At 45.9% G+C, this 20,616-nt stretch overlaps 1 protein-coding gene across 2 annotated transcripts in view; it reads right to left on the reverse strand.

Annotated features, from left to right (window-relative positions):
* nrp2 (neuropilin 2) overlaps positions 1-20,616 on the reverse strand; it is a 92,111-nt gene that overhangs the window by 44,203 nt on the left and 27,292 nt on the right. For both annotated transcript variants that reach the window (XM_033024352.1, XM_033024353.1), the window contains exons 4-7: positions 15,802-16,032; positions 14,829-14,984; positions 14,281-14,450; positions 8,439-8,594 (exon numbers count right to left, since the gene is read on the reverse strand). In XM_033024352.1, the coding sequence (XP_032880243.1) occupies positions 8,439-8,594; positions 14,281-14,450; positions 14,829-14,984; positions 15,802-16,032 (713 nt within the window). The remainder of the gene's footprint in view (positions 1-8,438; positions 8,595-14,280; positions 14,451-14,828; positions 14,985-15,801; positions 16,033-20,616) is intronic.

Raw genomic sequence — 20,616 nt, forward strand, 5'->3', positions numbered from 1 at the left:
GTATGGAGTTTATATGTTCTCCCTGTGACTGCATGGGTTTACTCCACCGCAGGGTTTGTAGGTTCATTGGCTTTTTCACACATAGAGAGTTGTGAGTGTGGAATTCTCTGCCTCAGAGGGCGGTGGGGGCCGGTTTTCTGGATACTTTCAAAGAGCTTGATAGGGCTCTTAAAGATAGCGGAGTCAGGGGATATGGGGAGAAGGCAGGAACGGTGTACTGATTGTAGATGATCAGCCAAGATCACATTGAATGGCGGTGCTGGCTCGAAGGGCCGAATGGCCTACTCCTGCACCTATTGTCTATTGCTTCTGTAAATTGTCCCCTGTGTGTAGGATAAAACTAGTGCCTGGGTGATCATTAGTCGAAGTGGACTCAGTGGGCCAAAGGGCCTGTTTCCACGCTGTATCTCTAAAACTAAAACTACTACGGACATTACACTGCTAAAGTTGCACTATGACAGACATTCCCAAGGGAATACTGTATGGTGGGTTTAATCAAGCACCTGTAACCCCTCAGGTCCAGTTTGCCCTTTACTAAAAATGTTGCGCAAGGACCTGGGAGTGCTGGTGTCTCATGCACAAAGCATCAGCAAATGTGATGGCTGGTATTTTGTCATAAGGGTATCAGTAAGACAGCATTGACCAAAGAGTGATGGAGTTGAAGGAACAGCGTGCTCCAGAGTACACACACAGGCTGTTAGAAGCAGAGATCTTGAAGAAGTGGTTCTAAGTGACACTAGAATTGATGAGTTCAGTTTAGTTTAGAGATACAGCGCGAACAGGTCCTCGGCCCATCGAGTCTGTGCCGACCAGCGATCCCCGCACACTAACGCTATCCTACATACTATGGACAATTTCACAATTTTACCAAAGCCAATTAACCTACAAATCTGTACGTCTTTGGAGTATGGGAGGAAACCAGAGATCCCGGAGAAACCCATGCAGGTCATGGGGAGAATGTACAAACTCCATACAGACAGCACCCGTGGTCAGGGTCGAACTCAGGTCTCTGGCGCTGTAAGGCAGCAACTCTACCACTGCACCACTGTGTTGCCCGTTAGTTGGTGGGCGGTAGAGGTTTGGTGGGGGTGTGCGGGCTGGGGAAGGAATATTAGGAAAGGTGCATGATTGGTGGGAGTAGAATGGTTTATAGATTGGTGAGTTCAGGAAAAGTAATTTTCTGATTATGTTTGACAATGTTTGCCTTCCTGATGTCTCCTTGTTGGGGGCCCCAAGAAGGTTTACTAATTATTGAGGCCTTCCTGATGGTGGGATCCATTGCATGAAGGATTTCTCTTGACTGTGGTATGGGGTGTCCAGTGGCGGTTGAAGAACCAACAGTGATTGAGCTAAGCAGGTGGTGGTTAGGATGGGGGAGGTGGAGGATGGGTGGTTCGGAAGTTTAATGGAGGGGGTGTCAAAGGTTCTGGAGGTGAGTTAAGGGAATTGGAGGTTGGATACTAGATAGCTTTTTGAGTCTGGAAGAAAGACAGTCCTTTCCTTCTCCCTACACTATCCCACAAGTAGATGAGGTAAACTTCCAACAGTGTCATTGGATATCTGCATATCAAGAGAAGGGTTATGGGGATAGATCAGGGAAGCAGAGATTAGGTAGATCTTGAGGAATGGCAGAGCCAGCTCAAGAAGTATGCACCATACTCCTGCCCCTGTTTCATTCTCACTGTTTCCCTTCATCACCATGTGAAGGAGAGGTTCCGAGTTCATGAGAGGTTGTCAATGTTAATTTTATTGGGTGTACACAACCAATTGAGTAACCGCAAAGGGTGGCAGATGAATCAGGATGGCACAGGTTGGATCAGCTTGTTGGAGTGGGGTGGAAATGGGACCATGCTGGAGAGAGTGGCAATCTCCACTGCCCACACAGTTGCAGCCCCATTCATCCCCTGCTAACTCGCCCCCAACCAATAACTGAGCGGTGACAGGCTGGAATGAGAAGGGTAAATTGAAAGTCCATCGCTTAATCGACACCTTATACAAGTACGATTTTCCCAGCTAAGAGTTAAAGGACGAATGACTTTCTAAACGTACAGCGCCCGTTTAGTTTTGGCTGCCGCCGGTACCGTTTATGGGGAAGAGTGAAAACATTACAGCTCGTGGTCCCGGTAATTAAACTAACCTCTGCTTTTAGGGAGCAGTTAATTCAGGGTTGGTTCGAGCAGGCTGTGTGAATATAAATGGACTAATTATGCACTTGAATGCTGCTTGAACTGATGAATTTAACTTACAATTCTAACCTTTCCAGCACAGTACCTCTGGGGATGAAAGGAATTCAAGGAAATCTCGTGGAACATTAGTCTTATTCAAACGAGCAGGGCTGAGGTTAGCCAGCAGTGAGATTTACTGACTTTTCCTTTTGTTTAAACTGTAACTAGAATGTGGTGCAGAGGAATTTTCCATGAGAAGTTCTAACCCAGCCCCCACTGTACATGCTCTCTCTACAAAGGGCAATCTACCTCTGGTTTCATTCACGTCCTTGACAATTATTTTAACCTTTCTGAAACCTGGGATGCATTGAACCTTTGCTCTGTATGTTGAGTGATTGGTTTCTGGTTTTACACTGGTCTTAGCATTAGATGTATCACAGAGCTAGAATGACGTGCAATTGGATACTCTTCTTCTCCCTCCCAGGCAGTCCCTTGGGATCAAGCACAACTTGCATCAGCTCCAATTCTGCAGCGACTGAGGTGGCTGAAGTGATCACTGTGAAACCACAGGCTCATTGGTGATACTGCACCCGGAGTATTGCGTACAGTTCTGATTGCCAGGCTGTAGGAAGGCTGCCACTAAGCTAGAAAGGGTGCAGAAAAGAATCGCAAGGATGCTACAGGACGGGATGGCTTAATTTATAAAGACACCCTTACTTTGATTAGTAAGGCTGTCAGGGGTTATGGGGAGAAGGCAGGAGAATGGTGTTGAGAAGGAAACATAGATCAGCCATGGTTGATGGACCAAATGGCCTAATTCTGCTCCGAGAACTTATGAATTTATGAGGGACTGTTTTGGCTGTGATTTTTTCCCCTGGAGTGTAGGAAGCTAAGGGGTGATCTTATCGAGGTAGATAAAATAATGAGGGGCATAGCTAATGGCACAATCTTTTTCCCAGGGCAGGGAATTCTAAAAGTAGCAGACATAGATTTAAGGTAAGAGGGGAATCACTTAAAGGTTGGTGGTTATGTGGAACTAGCTGCAGGGGAAGTGGTAGAGGCACGTACAATAACAACATTTAAAATATACCAAGACAGGTACACAGATAGGAAAGGTTCAGAGAGATATGGTCCAAATGGGACTAGATCAGATAGACATCTTGTCAGTCTGGATGAGTTGGACTTAAGGGTCTGTTTCTGAAATGTACAGCTCTATGACTCTGCAACAGATGGATAGAAGATGGCTGATGAGTGGATGAGCAATTTCTGAGATGGTATGCTCTTTATTCCACTCATACTGGCTTCTGTTCTCTTAGAGAATGAACTCAATATATTCACTGCCATTTTCAATGATCCTTCTCCCTTTATGAGCCAAGGATACTCCTGCCACTGACTGCCGTTAAAATGATGCAATTGTACCCGCCTCTACCACTTCCTCTGCAGCTTGTTCCTCATGGGAACAAATATTTAAATGCAGTAGGGTGGCGGTGGGTGGGGGGCTTAGGCAGTCCTCGCGAGATAACGTAGGAAGTCTCACCATCAGTACCACAGTTTAAAGAGGTGATCTCACTATTGTGGCGCAGCGGTAGAGTTGCTGCCTTACAGCCCTAGAGCAGCCATCCTGACTTGTCTGTACGTTCTCACCATGAACTGCATGGGTTTTCTCCGAGATCTTCAGTTTCCCCCCACATTCCAAAGACATACAGGTTTGTAGGTTAATTGGTTTGGTATAAATGTAAACATTGTCCCTAGTGTATGATAATGTTAATGTGAAGGGATCGCTGGTCAGTGCAGACTTGGTGGGCTGAAGGGCCTGTTTACCTGCTGTATCTCTAAACTAAACATGACATCACCTTCCTGATCCCCTTTCAAAGGGCTGAATTCAGCTTCCAAAATTCCAAAGTAAGAGTTAAAGACATCACATGGATCCTCAAATGGATGGGGGTGTTCATCATTCATGCAGCTACTTGGTGACAATCTCATCAAACATTCCCTCAATATAGGAGTTGGTCTTTCTATCTGAACTCCAGTTATTGAATTAAACGTTGCAATATGTTATTGTCCCATTTTATTAACTGAGGTAAACGGGATGGGAATGGAATTACTATCTTGTTTGGATTCCTGACATATATTTTGTCACCTCCCACCAACATTCCTCCCTCTGGCTTTACATTTTAATCCTCTTCTCTCCTTATCTGATACGCTTTGGTCCCCTTCTCATGTCTAGCCTATGTCATGTAAACCCCCCTCCCTGTATACACCTATCACATGCCAGGCTTTGTCCTACCCCAACTTCTTTTCCAGCTTCCTACCCACTACTACAATCAGTCTGAAGTGTCATGATCTGCAACATCCATTCCCACCACAGCTGCTGCCTGACCTGCTGAGTTAGTCCAGCGCTTTGTATTTTGCTGTACATTTTTTCACGTGTTTTCAACTGAAGATTAAGCAATGACAGTAATATTTTACATGGATCACTCCCAGAACACTTCAGTGGATCGTGCTCATGCCTAGTCTAAAAATAAAGCACATAATTAATTCAGCTCCATGGGAGAAGAGATGTGGTTTACCCCCGGGACTTATTTTTCACAAGCACCTGCTACAGTAAAGGGGTGTCAATGAAAATTGTGTCATGAATGAAATCTTGCTGCCTTGTGTACAGATGTCCCTGGTTACCCAAGGTATTTTGCAACATGTGTGCCAGAAAGCTTTGGCATTTAGCCTGATCCTGCCTTTAGGGTCTTGTTTGGGTCATGTTTCAATGGACTGTGCTCTGATTCCACAGCTGCCCCAGCTCTATCCTCCCTAACCCAGAACACTCAATCCAATTTAGTTCAAATTATTTCCTTCTATGTTTTAATTCCATAGCATGTTACAGTGGCCAGTTACAAGGTGGTGCAGCGGCAGAGTTGCTGCCTTACAGCGCCAAAGACCAGGTTCGATCCTGATTACAGGTGCTGGCTGTACGGAGTTTGTACATTCTCCCTGTGACCTGCGTGGATGATCTCCTGGTGCTCTGGTTTCCTCCCACACTCCAGAGACGTACAGGTTTGTAGGTTAATTGGTTTCGATAAAATTATAAATTGTCCCTTGTGTATGTAGGGGTGTTAGTGTACGGGGATCGCTGGTCAGCGCGGACCCGTTGGGCCAAAGGACCTGTTTACGCGCTGTATCTCTAAACTAAACACTAAAAACTAAACTACAGTCAGGGCTGCAGTCTACTGTACGTAACCTGGCCTCTTTAAATTAGAATTGAGATATATTATGAATTTTGAAAGAATTGACACTAAACCAATATTGCAACAGGAAATTAAGGGATACACTTACAATATATATACTTACTGCTTTCAATTCTCTCTTAACTAACTCAAGTCCAGTAAGTTTTTTTTAAGGATGGCAGTAATGTAGGGAACTATTGCAGTCATTTTGAAATAGCTAGATATTATCAGTGAGCAACTTTGGGAATTAAAAGTAGTTTGTAGCACGTTGATGCGAGCAAAGAAAAGTCAGGAGAAATAACAAATTATTGTCTGCAACACAACACGTGGACCTTCAATCCACCTCAGCCCCTCTCAATGCTTACAGCATTCTGGATCCCTTAGGTATCAGAGCGCAAGGGAAAACTTTAACTCAGGAGCAGTAAGGATGGGAAGGAATCCCAAAGGGTTCCCAGTGTAAAAATCCACTGAAAGCTGATTACACTTCAAATCATCTGTCTCCCCAGAGCATGGAGTCTCGGTGTCAATCTCCATGATGTTCCCCCAAGCAAAAGCCCAGAAGGAAAATAAATCCAGTAGAGCTCATCATTTCTTTGAATCCTTTTATTTATGACGATTGAAGATTGAGGTAGTTTGATGAACACAGAACGGTGGGGAGACACATGCAGATTCTTTGGAGGGATGGTAGGTGGGTGGGGCGGAAAGTAAAATGGGGAATGTGGAATAGGGATGGGTGAGTGATACCAGGTAGAGGGGTGGTGAAAGGGAATGGGAATGGGTGATGAGGGCAGGGAGAGTGTGCAGGGTGAGGGGCAGCTGGGTGTATGAGAAGGGGATGAGGTTACCTAAAATTGCTAAATTCAATGTACATGCCTTTGGGTTGTAAGCTACCCAAACGGAATATAAGATGTTGTTCTTCCAGCTTGTGTGTGGCCTCACTCTTTAATGGCAGAGGCCAAGGATAGACAGGCTGATATGGTAATGGGAAGGGGAGCTCAGCTACTACCTATCCACCTCTCCTTATTCTGGATCCTGGGCCCCCATTTTACTTTGTTCATTCCAATCTACCCACTATCCCTCCCTTTGGTTTTACATTTCATTCCCCACCTTCCTTTCTTATCATATTCCACAATTAGCTCCTGTAATCATCTCTGGTCATAACTTCTTCACTTATCACCTCCAACCTTCGTTACTATCTCCATATTTCCCTCCCCCACTTGACTCATCTGCCAATCGACTGCTCCACCCAGATCAATTTATCAATTGTGTAGGAAGAAACTGCAGATGCTGGTTTACACCAAAGATAGACACAAAATGGTGGAGTAATTCAGCGGGCCAGGCAGCATCTCTGGAGAGAAGGAATAGGTGGCGTCCCGGGTCAAGACCATTCTTCAGACCTTTCTCGAATCCGAAACTACCTATTCCTTTTCTCCAGAGATGCTGCCTGACCCACTGAGTTACTCCAGCATTTTGTGCCTATCTATATTTATCATTCACAAGCTTTTGCCCCAACCTTTCCCCTCCTCTTTCTACCAACCATCTCCTCTCTATTCCGCCAGGCTGATGAAGGATCAAGACCTGAAATGTCGTCCGTTCACTTCCCTCCACAGATGCTGCCAGACCTACTGAGTTCCTCCAGCATTCTGCTTTTTGCTGAAATATTAAACTGGATTGTGCCCATAAGCAGAAAGGGCATTTTTTTCCCTTTTCTCACTCTGATTTGCTCTCGTATCTTTGGTTTTGCCCTTATACTTTCCTGTCCCCCCCCCCCCCCCCCCATCCTTCGCGCAGTGGAGGACCTGTATCCCACAGTCAACCAGGTACACTGTGAGGGGCTGATTGTGGAACATTACTTGCTGATTTTGACAGAGAATGGCTGCAAGGAGGCCCCTTGTGTGAAGTGATTGCTCCCTGGTGCATTGCTACAGACAGAGATTACCGGATCATTATCACAGTGCAGCTTTATAGGAGCTTGCCACACATAATTTGGACATCTCATCCCCTGCACCACCACAAGAACTATTCCGCCACGAGAATCCCAACAATTTGACACGTTGTATATAGAAATTCAGGATTTATTTTCCCTTTTACCTCTCGTCAGTGATTTGCTGTTGTGTTCCTCCAAGGTCTCAAATGTCACCGGGGTAGTGTTGACAACCGCACATTAACAATGAGGTGGGCTTCCCATGGGGCCTAAAGCAAGTGCAACTCTAAGTAATATTCCAGCTGCCATCATTTAATCAGGGACATTACCGCAGAGTACCTCTCCCCGCTCCCTTGACCTTCGCCCTCTCACCCCATCCACATGACTTTCTGCAAACTCCAGGTCGACACCTACCTCTCAATGCTCTTGCACTCTGCAGAATGAACGGCAGGGAAGGCAGGATTAACGCTTTAATTGGGAATGTGAGAGAAACAGCAGGTGAAGTTCTACATTTCACATGCCTCAAACTATTTACCGAGCTATATTTCTCAAAGAAATCCTCATTGTCTAGACGAAAGATCAGCGGCACAACTTTATAATTCCTGCTGTGTTTTGATGCTTGTAATATTATCTGGGACCCTTCGGATCCAAGGAAAATTTTCATCCTTGTAAGGTGACTCAAAAATCAAACAACTAAAAGGGAATGTAAACAAACTTCTCACATCTCATTCCTTATTCCCGCTTAAGTTGAAAAGAATGATTTTTGTTTAGGCGACTGTAGGGATTGATTGATTGTTACTGAGCTAAGAAAGCGGACTAACATCAGCAGAAAAAAAGTCCATGGTTAACTGTCCTTTAGTTTTAATTTAGAGATGGAGCAAGGAAACAGGCCCTGTGGCTCACCGAGTCCACACCGCACATCCATCACCTGTTCACTAGTTCTATATTATCCAACTTCATTATCCTGTAATGTTCTATGTACTATGTTCCTCTCCTTTCTTGCCAAGCACCACTACTGAAAAACAAAATGCAGGGCAGAACAGGTTGGAACAGGACACTAATCACCCTTTCCAACTGATCCACACATTCAGTTCAGACGATGAGAACGCATTATAGCCGCCTCGGCCTCACCTTGTGGTTCTTCCCTTGTCGGTAGGTCATCCAGTCCTCACCGTTGGAGCTCACATCCAGCTTGTAGCTGCTGACATAGTAGGTTTTCGATGTATCCACAGAGATCGCCCCCTGGGTGGCAATACCAGTCAGAATCTTTAGAATCCCCAGGTCCACCTACGCGAAGAAGGGAATCAAACATCAACATGTTAAACAAAAGAAAAACACATTCTTCTAACCTCCCGGCATGTTCATAGAAAACAGTGAAGACCTGATGCCAAGCTGTTATCATTTTGCACTCACTCTATCAGATTGTCTTATTCTCCTGTTCTCCTTTATTAATCAATCCACACGTCACCAGGACCTTCAAAATAAGCTATTCGGAAAATAAACCCAATGGTTTTAGGCTTAACTAGTCACTAGGGTGTTAGGCCACAGAGTCGCAAATAGACAGTCTGGATATGCCGTAGTGCTTTGGGAACCAAGACTAGTCTGGTCTCTCAAAGAGGCGGAAATAATGATGGATCAGATCACTTACCTTGATCTGAAAGCGCTCGACTAATATGGAGATTGAAGATCTCCCAATGAACCAACCCCAACCCTTAACACAGTTATATGAAGATGGCCAGGACAGAGTAGGGTCCATTATAACTGGACTTCTCCCTATCTCAGCACAAGGCCAATATCATGGATATATCTTCATCCAACTTTGGGGCCTTGAGAGAGACAGAGGCAAAATTAGATATTTTGAGCTATCTCCATTCAGTTTTCGGCAGCACTGTGGCAGGATTCCGTCCACACCCAACAAGGGACAGCGGCCACTGGAGGAAGGATGGCAGGATGCGGAAATACCATGAATCCCACCAGCGGTTAAAATGCTTACGCAGGCAATTATTAGCAAACTAGCTGGAAGCAACACTTGAGCAAACCGATATCTGAGACTGTACCAAAGTTGAAACAATTCATCAACAGCAACTCACAAATAATTTTGTCGTAAAATGTTGGTGGGTGGTGACGGGGGAGGGGGGAGGAGGCTGCAAAGTGGAATTATTAAACCACACCTCTCACTGGAAAGCCGAGTGGTGCAGCTAATAGAACTGCTGCCTCACAACAACCCCAATTAACCAGGTTCAATGCAGACCTCAACTGCTATCTGTGTGGACTTTGCACGCTCTTGCTATGTAATAATGTGGGTTTCCACCGGGTGCTCCATTTTCCCCCACATCCCAAAGATGAGCGGGTTGGCGGGCTAATTATCCATTAGTGTGTAAATGAGTAATAGAGTCGGCGAGAATGTGCGAGGAATGTGCGAGGAATTGGAGCCCTGCAGTTCCACGAGCTGTCCAACACCAGGAGCATTCTTCACCTTCTGGTCATGTCTGCTGACGGCTAGTTGATAAGAGTTTGGTTGCTACAACTATCCGATAATTCCAGGGCTGGTCTGACTGTCAGGACGGTGAAAGTGGACCGGACCCACCTGGTCCTATTCAATGAGCTGCATATATTGCTCTGCAGGAACTGTGGTCAAACACTTCCTGCCGTTTACCAATGAATGAGATGAACACACACAAACACAAGCCACTTAGTCTAATACGTCCAGGATGCTACATATGCTGCATCCTAATCTCCTCACCATGATCGACATATCATTTCTTTCTTTTCTCTTGTGCATATATCCCAAATCCTTTCAAAACTATTTTCCCTGGCTACACTACATTATGCAATGAATTTCCCATCCTATTGTTCTCTGGATAAAGAAAAGTCTTCTGCGTTGCTTATTGGAATTATTAGTCACAATATATTTGTGGCTCCTAATCTCTGGACTCTCGTGCAAAGGGAACATCATTTCGCTGTTTATCCTTTTGGAATCACTCATAAGCTTATGGTCGTCCCTGATAACACCTCTCTTCTCTGTTATTCCCAACACTTACAGTACCAAGTTCCATTGCTGCATTATCAAATTCAACTCACAGCTTTAAAATTATGGGTTAAGAGATACAGGAGTTGCTGGCAAGGTCAGCATTCATTGCCCGTATCTAACTGTCCTTGAGAAGATGGTGGTGAGCGAACTTCTTAAATCAATGCGGTGGGTGTTGGTTCTGCTGGAGGTACTATCGGGGAGAGAGTTTCGGGATTTTGATGCAAAATTGTGGATGGGTTCTGAATCTTGGCGCTCACTGTCTTGCAATGGAAAGTCTGACGTGTTTAAAGTTGCATGCATCAGCTATCTCTGCCCTTCAGAGTGCTGGAGGTTGTGGGTTTGGCAGACTTCAAAGAAGTCTTGCCAAGTCGTGCATTGTCCAAAAATTAATCTGCAGTGCAGCTACAGTGCAGCATATAGTGGGGGAGCGATGTTGAGAGAGGTGAGGGAGCTGATGCTTGGAGTAGTGGGGTGGAGGGGGGAGCGGTAATGAGGAGGGGTACAGTAATAGGGGGAGGTGTTTGAGGTATTGTGCAGGGGTATGGAGATGGGGAATGGTGAGGAGATGGGGAGGGGTGTTCGAGATAATGGAAAGGGGCGAGGTGATGGGCTGGGGTGTCTCAGGCAATGGGGAGTGGGAAATCTGAGGCATGGGAAGGGGCGATTAAGGTAATGGGGAACAGGGGGGCCTTTAAAGATGTGGGGAGGGGTAGAGCTAATTGGGGTGATGGAGAGGAGAAAATGGATGGGGTGAATGGTGGAGAATGGGAGTGTTTGAGGTGATGGTTGGTGATGCTTGAGGTAGCAAATGAAGAAATGCTATTGTACGGGTATTGTACGATCGCTGTTCAGAGCGGACTCGGTGGGCTGAAGGGCCTGTTTCCATGCTATATATCTGAACCGAACTGAACGAAAGGTGGTGGGATGTTGAGGTGATGGTGATGATAGGAATGTAGCTAAGGCCCAAACATATCTCAAGGCCTTAGGGAAGCTGAGATTCGCTATCACCATACTACACGAAATCAATTTTATTGGTGATTTCTAGCCAGTTTTAGCTCCCTATGCACAAGGCCCCTGAATGGACCAACTATGACTTTGGCAGAGGTAGTAATCTTTGGAAGATGCAATGATGAGACAACATTTACATCTGGAAATATCACTGGACGTACAACCACAGAACCTCCAGCCCCAGCTACATGCCCATCTTTGGCCACCCAACATGTCCTCCCTCCCTAACACCTGCCGTCCTCAAGCTGATTGGTGAAAAAAACACTCTCTTTCCAACCTGAATGGTTGTATCTTAACAGTCACTCAAACTGAAATTTTTTTCCATCTATTTTTCTAACCAATGAACAACATTTTACAACTTTTATTTTAAATCCTAGAGATTGGCGGTTAACTACACGGTGATCCAGTGGAGCCAGGAGCTGATAGGAGGTGGGAATGGAGAGGGTAAGAAGTGGGTATGCTCAGCCTACCTGATGCTGATTCACCCTGCCTGAGAATAGAGTAAGGACTTCAAGATCAATACAAGAGTAGATTCAGCAAAACAAATCATTCAGTTTAAAAGCTGCAATGAATCTTTTGGCAGTTTGCACAAAGCCCACAGTCTGGAAGTCCTAAGTACTATTGGTTAATGGAAGTGGATCAATGCTAATTTAAATGCTGTCTAATGGATAAAGCATCACAGGGAAAAAAAAGAGGGAGAGAGAGAGAGAGAACGTTGGAGGAAATCTGAATATTGGGGGTGGGTGGGGGGGAACTCATGAGGTCACAGGGAGGATGTGCAATCTCCTCACAGACAGCACTGCAGGTCGGGATTGAAGTGGAACTGAGTCAGTGAGTGCACCACTGTGCTGCCCAGATAAACACAATGGATAAACACACACTTGTGATAGGTTTTGTTAAGAGAGTTGGTGTCCAGAGATTCATGTGCAACAATACCTCTGCACGGCCACGAGCACAAAATGGTTTGTGTTTGCACTGTGTAGCCTCTATAAACCCCAGCTCTGGAAATGTCAGTATGGTTATTTATAGTCATGAAGTCATACAACATGGAAACAGGCTATTTGGCCCAACTCATCCATGCCGACCAAGATGCCTATCTACGCTCATCCCATATGTCCACATTTGACCCATATCATACTAAACCTTAGGGGGCGCTGTCCAGTTGGGCATGGCTGCCCTGCCTGCAGCTCTCTGTTTTTTCGCTTCTTTTTTAAATCTTTAGTATGTTAAATAGTGTTTGTTTTTAGAGGACTAGACTTTTTATGTGGGGGGGGGGGGAAGGGGGAAACTGCTTTTCCTAGTCCGTACCTGGGCGGAGAGGCGGCATTCCTCCAAGCGGCATTCCTCCTTCGACCCGTCCTCGCAGCCTACCATCGGGTCTGGAGCGGCCTTTCCTGAGGGGACCGGCCAGAACCACGGCTTCGGTGGCGGCACAGAGCTGGAACATCTTCACGGAGCGGAGCGGGCGATGCCTTGCCCGGTTCGCCGCGCTGGAGCTTCGGAATGCTGAGGACGCCGATTGAACATCGCGATGCTGCGGGTCTGCGAAGCGGCCAGCCGCAGGCGGCGGCGCTGACTTTAACATCGGGAGCCGGGATCTCTTGCCGAGATCATCAGTGGTGGAGCTCGGTCCAGCGCGGTCTGTCGGCTTCGGAAGCCGCGGTCTCCGGTAAGGAAGCGGCCGTCCCAGGTGTCCCAAGCCACTGAGAGGGTTCACCCGACACCGGAGCACCATCACCCAGTGGGAAGGGCCTGAAACATCGGCCCCGTAGGACTGCGGAGGCCTCAATAGGCTCGACTATGGGTGGACAAGGTGATGGGGGCTGGACTTTGTGCCTTCCCTCACAGTGGGAACCATTGTGGGGGGATGTTTTTATGTTTTATGTTAAATTTCTTTATATTGTTGTGCTATATTCTTATTAATGTGCTGCAATGGCAACTTGAATTTCACTACAACAATTGGTGTATGTGACAATAAATGAACCTTTGAAACCTTTCCTATCCATGCACCTGTCCAAACGTCTTTTATGTTATTATAGTATCTGCTTCAGCCACTTCCTCCGGCCGATCGTCCCATATACCCACCGTCCACTGAGTGAGGAAGTTGAGCCTCGGTTTCCCCTCTCATCACTTGTTCTTGATTCCCCAACCCTGGGGCAAAGACTAGGTGAACCCACCCTATCCATGCCAATTATTATTAAATAATTAAAGTAAGGAACTTGACTTAAGGAAGCACCTTTCATCACTGCAAGACATCCCATAGCACCTTAACAACTAACGATGCACAGCCATTCATGAAGGGTGGGTAACATAGCAATTTGCTGCAAACCTTCACACTGATAGTATCAAGGGCTGCTGGGTGTGGAATAATGTTGGCTGGGAATCTAGACAAACTCTCTAGTTCCTCTTCGAGTATTGTCATAGGGATCTTAATCAACATTTCAGATTTAAGTAATGTCCTCCCTGAAAGGACAGAGTCAACATCAGACATGTTGAAGTCTCTGGAGTGGGATATGAACATTCAGCCATCTTACCATAACCCAAATAGTTCTCAAATTGGATGTGTGATTGTAATGTGAGTTCTTACACAGCAGAAGATACCTGCAGCCCCTTAGCAGCCAGCAGGTCCATTCCTGCAAGTCATCCAAACATCTGTTCATATGTATGGGCTGTGCATAAGTTGGGCGTACATAAGCCGGGAAGACCTACTGTGTATACTTAACATTGGCAAACACAATACGATCTCAATGTGGTGGGAGTTCATTAAGTTGGTTTGTCGTCTCAATTGCCTGTCCTTCACTGGGATCTACGACTGTTTCATTCAACCAGCTCAGCAACCAACATGTTGAGTAGATCATTGGTCAAGGAACATTATCTGTCCCTACATTAAAGACTGTGTTGGGTTTCTACTCTTCAGTTGGTTCCTTGACCTACCTGGATCCATTCCTTGGTGGTGTCTTCGCCTGGTGTCCAACCGTTGATGTTGTGATTGAGTCGACCTTGGCTCGCTTCCCAGTTCCCAGAAATATAGGAGGACGAAGCCTTGATCTGCATGTTGCTGATCTGACCAGATTCCATACCCAGCGGGCTGTTGCACTGGGAGGCTGCAAATACAATGAAACAACTGTAACCTTTGTCCCGGCGTGTGGCTGAAGTTAAGCGCTGTGGACTAATGGACATCCACGAAAGATGTCAGGAAACTATTTGGTAAACTGCAATCACGTGAGATGGCTAATGGTGCCTTAAAATTACATTATTTGCATATGTGTGGGCCAAACGGGTTTTATAACAGTTGTTCCATTTGCACCTAAACACTAACCATTTGACATTAAACTCCTTACAGAGTCAATAGGAAGGCCCATCAACCAAGCGCCAGTTAGGTTGAGGTCTATGCTGTCGATCTTCACCCTGGGCAGATTACTTTGTTAGCACCCCCCCCTACCATGCAGTTTAATCATGTCAATGCCACATGCTCGACTCACAATCCTGCGTTTCTTTCGTGGTGATGTTGTACTCAGCCGAGAAGCCGTCTTTCGCCACAGCCATATCTGTGTGGAACGTCAGCGACATGATACCAGTATCAGAGCGGATCACAGCTGGGATCTTTGAGCCACAATAGCGACCGATCAGAGGACTCACTGTGGGGGAGGTGGAGAATAAAACAGATGAAGCAGCTTCCAAAAATTATTTCCTTTCTGCACTTGAAACCTTTTACGGATGCCAGAAATGCACATCAACTTGAACTGTAAAACAGGTTAACACATCAGGTGAGATCCTTTGAGGCATCTATTCTTTGGCAGGGTGGAGCGAGCGTTAAACTGCAAGTACTTTTTGGAAAGAATCAAAATGAGCAGTTTTCACAAGTTGTCTCATCTTCCCCCAACCCAACCCAACCAGCAATCTATGTTTAGGAATGTGTCGGAATGAACTGCAGATGATGGTTTACACCAAAGATAGATGCAAAATGCTGGAGTAACTCAGCGGGTCAAGCAGCATCTCTGGAGAAAAGGAATAGGTGATGTTTCGGGTCGAGACCTTCTTCAGACTGAAGGGTTTTGACCTTAAATGTCACTTATTCCTTTTCTCCAGAGATGCTGCCTGGCCTGCCCATGTGTTACTCTAGCATTTTGTGTCTATCAGCAACCTATGTTACTCTACAGCCAGTCCCCAAAGTGACCAATCTCTACTGACCCTTCACCTTTGCACACCCAAGGAGTTACATGTGATTGGCTTTCCTTGCCTGGGAAGCTGAACTTTAACCCTTCACCTCACCATAGCATTGCAGCTGAGATGTTGAACCCATGATCCCCAGTTTTAAGGGGTAGGGGTAGTAATGGATGTAACTACAATTCTTTTTTTTAAATTTAACAATATTTAAACAGAAGCGTAAGTGGACAACGTAACATTTTCTGCTGTTTCTTTGGCTCTTCTGTGACCACCAACAAACACTCTTACCTTCAGGAAATCCATCCCAGATAGCAAGATGGTCGTATTTACAGTCGGTTGGCCCTATCTGTAAAGGGTCAAACTCCAGGTCAAAGATCAGCATGGTGAGGGTCACCTCTGACCTGGGCGGAGCCAGGATGATGTAAGTGCAGTAGAGGTTGTGAGGGTACTTGTCGGGAAAACTGGGAGACTCGATCACACCACTGAGAGCCGTGAAATTCTTGGAGCAATCATCTGACCCTGCAAGAGAAAGTAAAAATCAGGCAACTACTCAGAATGTCATTGTACCAAATAAAAACAGGCATTATCTCTGATATCTCCAGACAACATCAATGATTTTTCCCATCGAGTTGTACAGCACAAAAACAGGGCCTGTGGCTTGCCATGTCCATGTCAACCTTTCCACCCACTACATCCATCCTGTTTGACAGCACTAGGACAGTTCCTTCTGTGCCTTGCATATCTAAGTGCCTGTCTATATGCCTCTTAAATGCTGTAATTCTATCGGACTCCACCATCTCCTCGGGCAGCACCTTCAATCACTCTCCGTGTAAAAACATCATGGAGCCTCGGGGCACTAAGGCCAAATTACTCAACTCAAATGGCCTATGTAACTTGATGATGCCAGCTCTTCCATGTCAACTTGGTCTGAAGTCAGACCAGCTTCCAAGACAATTAATTATCTAGCTGGACAATTGCTGGCGAGTTCAACATTCAAATGCAGTGGGTTCCCCATTTATCAGGCAGACACTGTGGTGAGGTGCTACAGAGTCACAAAAAGACACAGCATGGAAACAGGCCTTTCAGCCCACCGAGTCCACACCAATCATCTGCCACCCTGTGACACTCTTCCTACGTTAATTCCACTTTTTATTTTTGCCGCATTCTCACCAACTCCCTCCCTACAGATTCTGACACTCATCTACACACACCAGGGACTATTTACAGTGGCCAATTAACCTACTGACCCACATGTCTTTGGGATGTGGGAGGAAACCGGAGCACCGGAAGAAAACCCGTGTGGTCACAGGGAGGATGTGCAAACGCCTCACAAACAGCGGCGGAGATCAGGATCGAACCTTGGTCTCTGGCGCTGTGATCCAGCAGCCCCATTGACTTGCCCCTAGGTCGTGTGTGCAAAGCTGGCAACATGGTAAACTGACTAGCAAGGTCTGGCAATTTGCAACCTGCAACGTGACTCCCTGATGCCTGATTTGAGCATTAATGACAGGCAGCATCACGAACAAGCTGTTAGTTTGCAGCAAGACACAGTCCATTGACTTTGCAGCCCCACCTCCCACCGCTCACACATGTTAAATACAAAATGCATTTGTCTGGCAGCCCAGCAATGTTGTGTCTCATTGACTCTTAACAACACAAGAGTCTGCCCCATTGTCACAGCATATCACCATAATTGCCACTGATCCCCCAGGATGTACAGTTAAGTGTGTTTGAGTTGAAACGTTGCACAACACAAAGGAATTGAACCCTTTATAAATGACACCAGCTGGCTTGGATCTTGTGCTACAAGAGTAGCAAATCACTGACAGTTCAGGCGACTTACAGACCAACTTGAGTTTCAGGCTTTATGGCCTGGATACTATTCCACAGACTTTTGTTTTTCTTTTGACAGATCTTCCTAATAGTGCAATAATAGTAATAATACTGTTTTGAGTGACCACAATATCACATACACTAACACATACACACGCAAGCAGCAACGCACACTTATACCCACACAGGCACAATTTATGAGATCTCCATCTGCGTACATTTGGTAGTTATTAGCTCACATGCATGGCAACATAACAAGAGCAGGCCTATTTCCTGTTGCCGGTCTCTCCCTGGTGACCCTTGCTGGGAGTGTGTTTGCCTGAGCACTGGAAATGGTCAATAGCAACAACCTGTTCTCCACTCTGCCTTCACCAGTGTAATGTCTCTCATGAGGTATAGATCAGACAAAATATAACATCAGATCACGCAGAAGGGCGGCTGACAAACTTGGTCACTGAGATGGGTTTTAGGCAACATCCTGAGAGCGGAGAGAGACAAGGTGAGGGATTTACAGTAGGTGGGATTTCCAAAATCTTAGGTGCTGGCCAGCTGAAGGCACGCTGCCAGTGGTAGGGGGATTAATGGGAGGTCCAAAAAGTCTGACTTGGAGAACTTCCAGAGACAAATGCCTGGAGGAGGCTTCAGGGTGAAGCAGGGAGAGGCCCTTGGTGAAAGTGAACACAACAGTGTGGAGTTTAACCTCTGCAAATCAAGATCAGGTGCAAGTTAGTGAGCAGAGGGGAACATTTCTCGACTCTTGTTGAGAGCTGGGGCAGGATTAGCCTTGGTTGCAACACTTCCCATGTTCTCGTTTGGAGCAACTCATACACGCTAGGAGGTAGCGTTGCTATGGAGGGTGGTGGATGAGAATAGTTGCCTTCCCCCCCCCCCCCCCACCTAAATCAGCCAGTCAGTGCTCCCCGGATACTCACCATTGTTTCTAACCCCCCCCCCCCCCTCCATATGCTGTAAAGATATGTGATTCATTTTTGAAAGTGGCAAAGTACTTTTGTTTCAAAATTAGTGTGAAACATTTCCACTCTCTCCTCACTAATCCGTCCCTCCTCTCTCTATATCCCTGTATTAATGCCTTTCTGTTTGTGAAGAAACATGGTTCATTTCTGAAAACGTTGCTTTAGTCTCATGATAGAGATGTGATCTCTTTCCATTCTCTCCTCTCTCCTATTGTCTGTTCCTCCCTCTCTCTACCAATGTAGTTGTGTTTTCTTCTCCATACATATCTCTGCCTTTATCTCTCTCTGATTCTCCATCTCTCTCTAAAAGACAACAAATGGTGGAGGAACCATGTGTCGGGCAGTATCTGAGGAGGGAATGGACATGACATTTTGGGTCAAGACCTTTCCTTAGACTCTGAGGACCCCCCTCAGATGCTGCCCGACCTGCTGCTTTCCTCCAGCATGCGTAAGATTTCCGCATCTGCAGTTCCTTGTGGCACTCTTTCTCTCTATCCATCTATCTGTCTGTGCTCTCTGCCTCCCCCCCCCCCCTCCCCCCCCCCAAGCTGTTCAGCTGCTCTTCCTATTCCATCTGCTATGGGCTGATTTTCACTCTTCACTCTTACTGTCGCTTAGTTTTTCTGTAGAGGGGAATGTTTAGAAATAAATAATGATTCATATTTCTTGGCTGCCAATCGGCTGCAGAACATAAACTCAGAAGTACAAGACAATTCAAGGAAAAGAAGCATGAGATGTGTCACATATTTATCCCCCTCACTGATGGCGGTTCCACGATTACTTAAACAGAAGCTATGTTCTTGGCTTACGGGGCTGTCCCACTCGCGAGTTTGCCCTCGACTCATACTCAGGCAGTATGGTCGTACACGAGGTCCTAGGAGGTCTTTGTAACTCTCCTTCATGCTCGAGAGTAGTCCCCGTGTATTCGAGGCCTCAGCTAGGTCGCGGCGTATTTTTCAACATGTTGAAAAATGCCCGCGAGCAAAAAAGGTCGCCATGGAAAATATTGATACTTTTTTTACTCGTAGTCGAAGTAGATTGTAGAGGTTGGCATGTTATTCGTAGGTAATCGAGGGTAGTCGAAGGTAATCAAAGGTGGTCGAAAGTAGTCGTAGGTAGTCTTTAACATAGTCGAAGGGAGGTCGAAGGAGGTCTTCTACCTAGTCGAAGGATGTCTTCAACATGACATTTTTTCAAACTCTCCTAAACTCTTCTAAACTCGCCAATTAGGTCGCCGCAGTGGGACAGCCCCTTTAAGCTTCAAACACTGAACAGACCAATGAGTAAATCCAGCACTTTTGACTGTCCTGATTTGTTATAGTCTCTCATGACAGGCACAATATACTGAGCTTTCCAAATATACTTTCTGTCGATTGTCTCCCCCTTTGTTTCGTTCCTGCCTTGCAGAGCTTACAACCTCCTAGGGCGCTGTACTGTTGCCAGTCTTTCTAGTGGGCGGCACGGTGAGCCAGTGGTACAGTTGCTGCCTTTAAGTGGGACAGGGGCATTACAGCACCATGTTTACTGTACATGTTCAGTTGTGCTGCTGCAAGTAAGAATTTCATTGTTCTTTCCACGACATATGACAATAAAACACTCTTGTCTCTCTTGACTCTTGACTGCTCACTCGCAACCAAATGCTGGCCGAGAAAGATAGTCACTGAACCTGCGACCAGTGGTATGGAGTGGACCACCGATCCAGACACATGTTTCTACAAATCCCACTGCAGCAGCAACGGAGTTAAAATTCAAGCAATCAACTAAATCTTGAATAGATAAGCCAGCCCTGATGTCAATATACATGGCATCGTGGTTGAAACCCTGTTACGTTCCCAAATGTCCTTCAGGGAAGGAAAATCTCCCATCCTCACCCCACATTCTCCTAGCAACATATTCTCCCCACAATCAGATTCTATCACTCACACATATAAAGGACATTAAGATTAGTGAGACAGGAGAGGCAATTCAATCCATCGTCTTCAAGCTGGAGAAATCTGAGCTCTTTAGAATAGTCCCAGTTCTCGGTTCTAACTTTTCACCCTGCATAAATGAACATGTCCCAACGACGACTGTGGAAGATCCATTGCCATTAGAATGGTTCCTCACTAGCTGGTGGTGAGGATGGGATGGCACCAACAGAAGGATTGCTGAATGCCCCTCATTGCTTCACAAGTTCACAAGTTCACAAGTTATAGTAGAATTAGGCCATTCGGCCCATCGAATCTACTCCACCATTCAATCATGGCTAATCTCTGCCTCCTAATCCCATTTTTCTGCCCTTTTCCCCATAACCCTT

Source organism: Amblyraja radiata, chromosome 7 (genome assembly GCF_010909765.2).
Source record: "Amblyraja radiata isolate CabotCenter1 chromosome 7, sAmbRad1.1.pri, whole genome shotgun sequence".
NCBI classification, from domain to species: Eukaryota; Metazoa; Chordata; class Chondrichthyes; order Rajiformes; family Rajidae; genus Amblyraja; species Amblyraja radiata.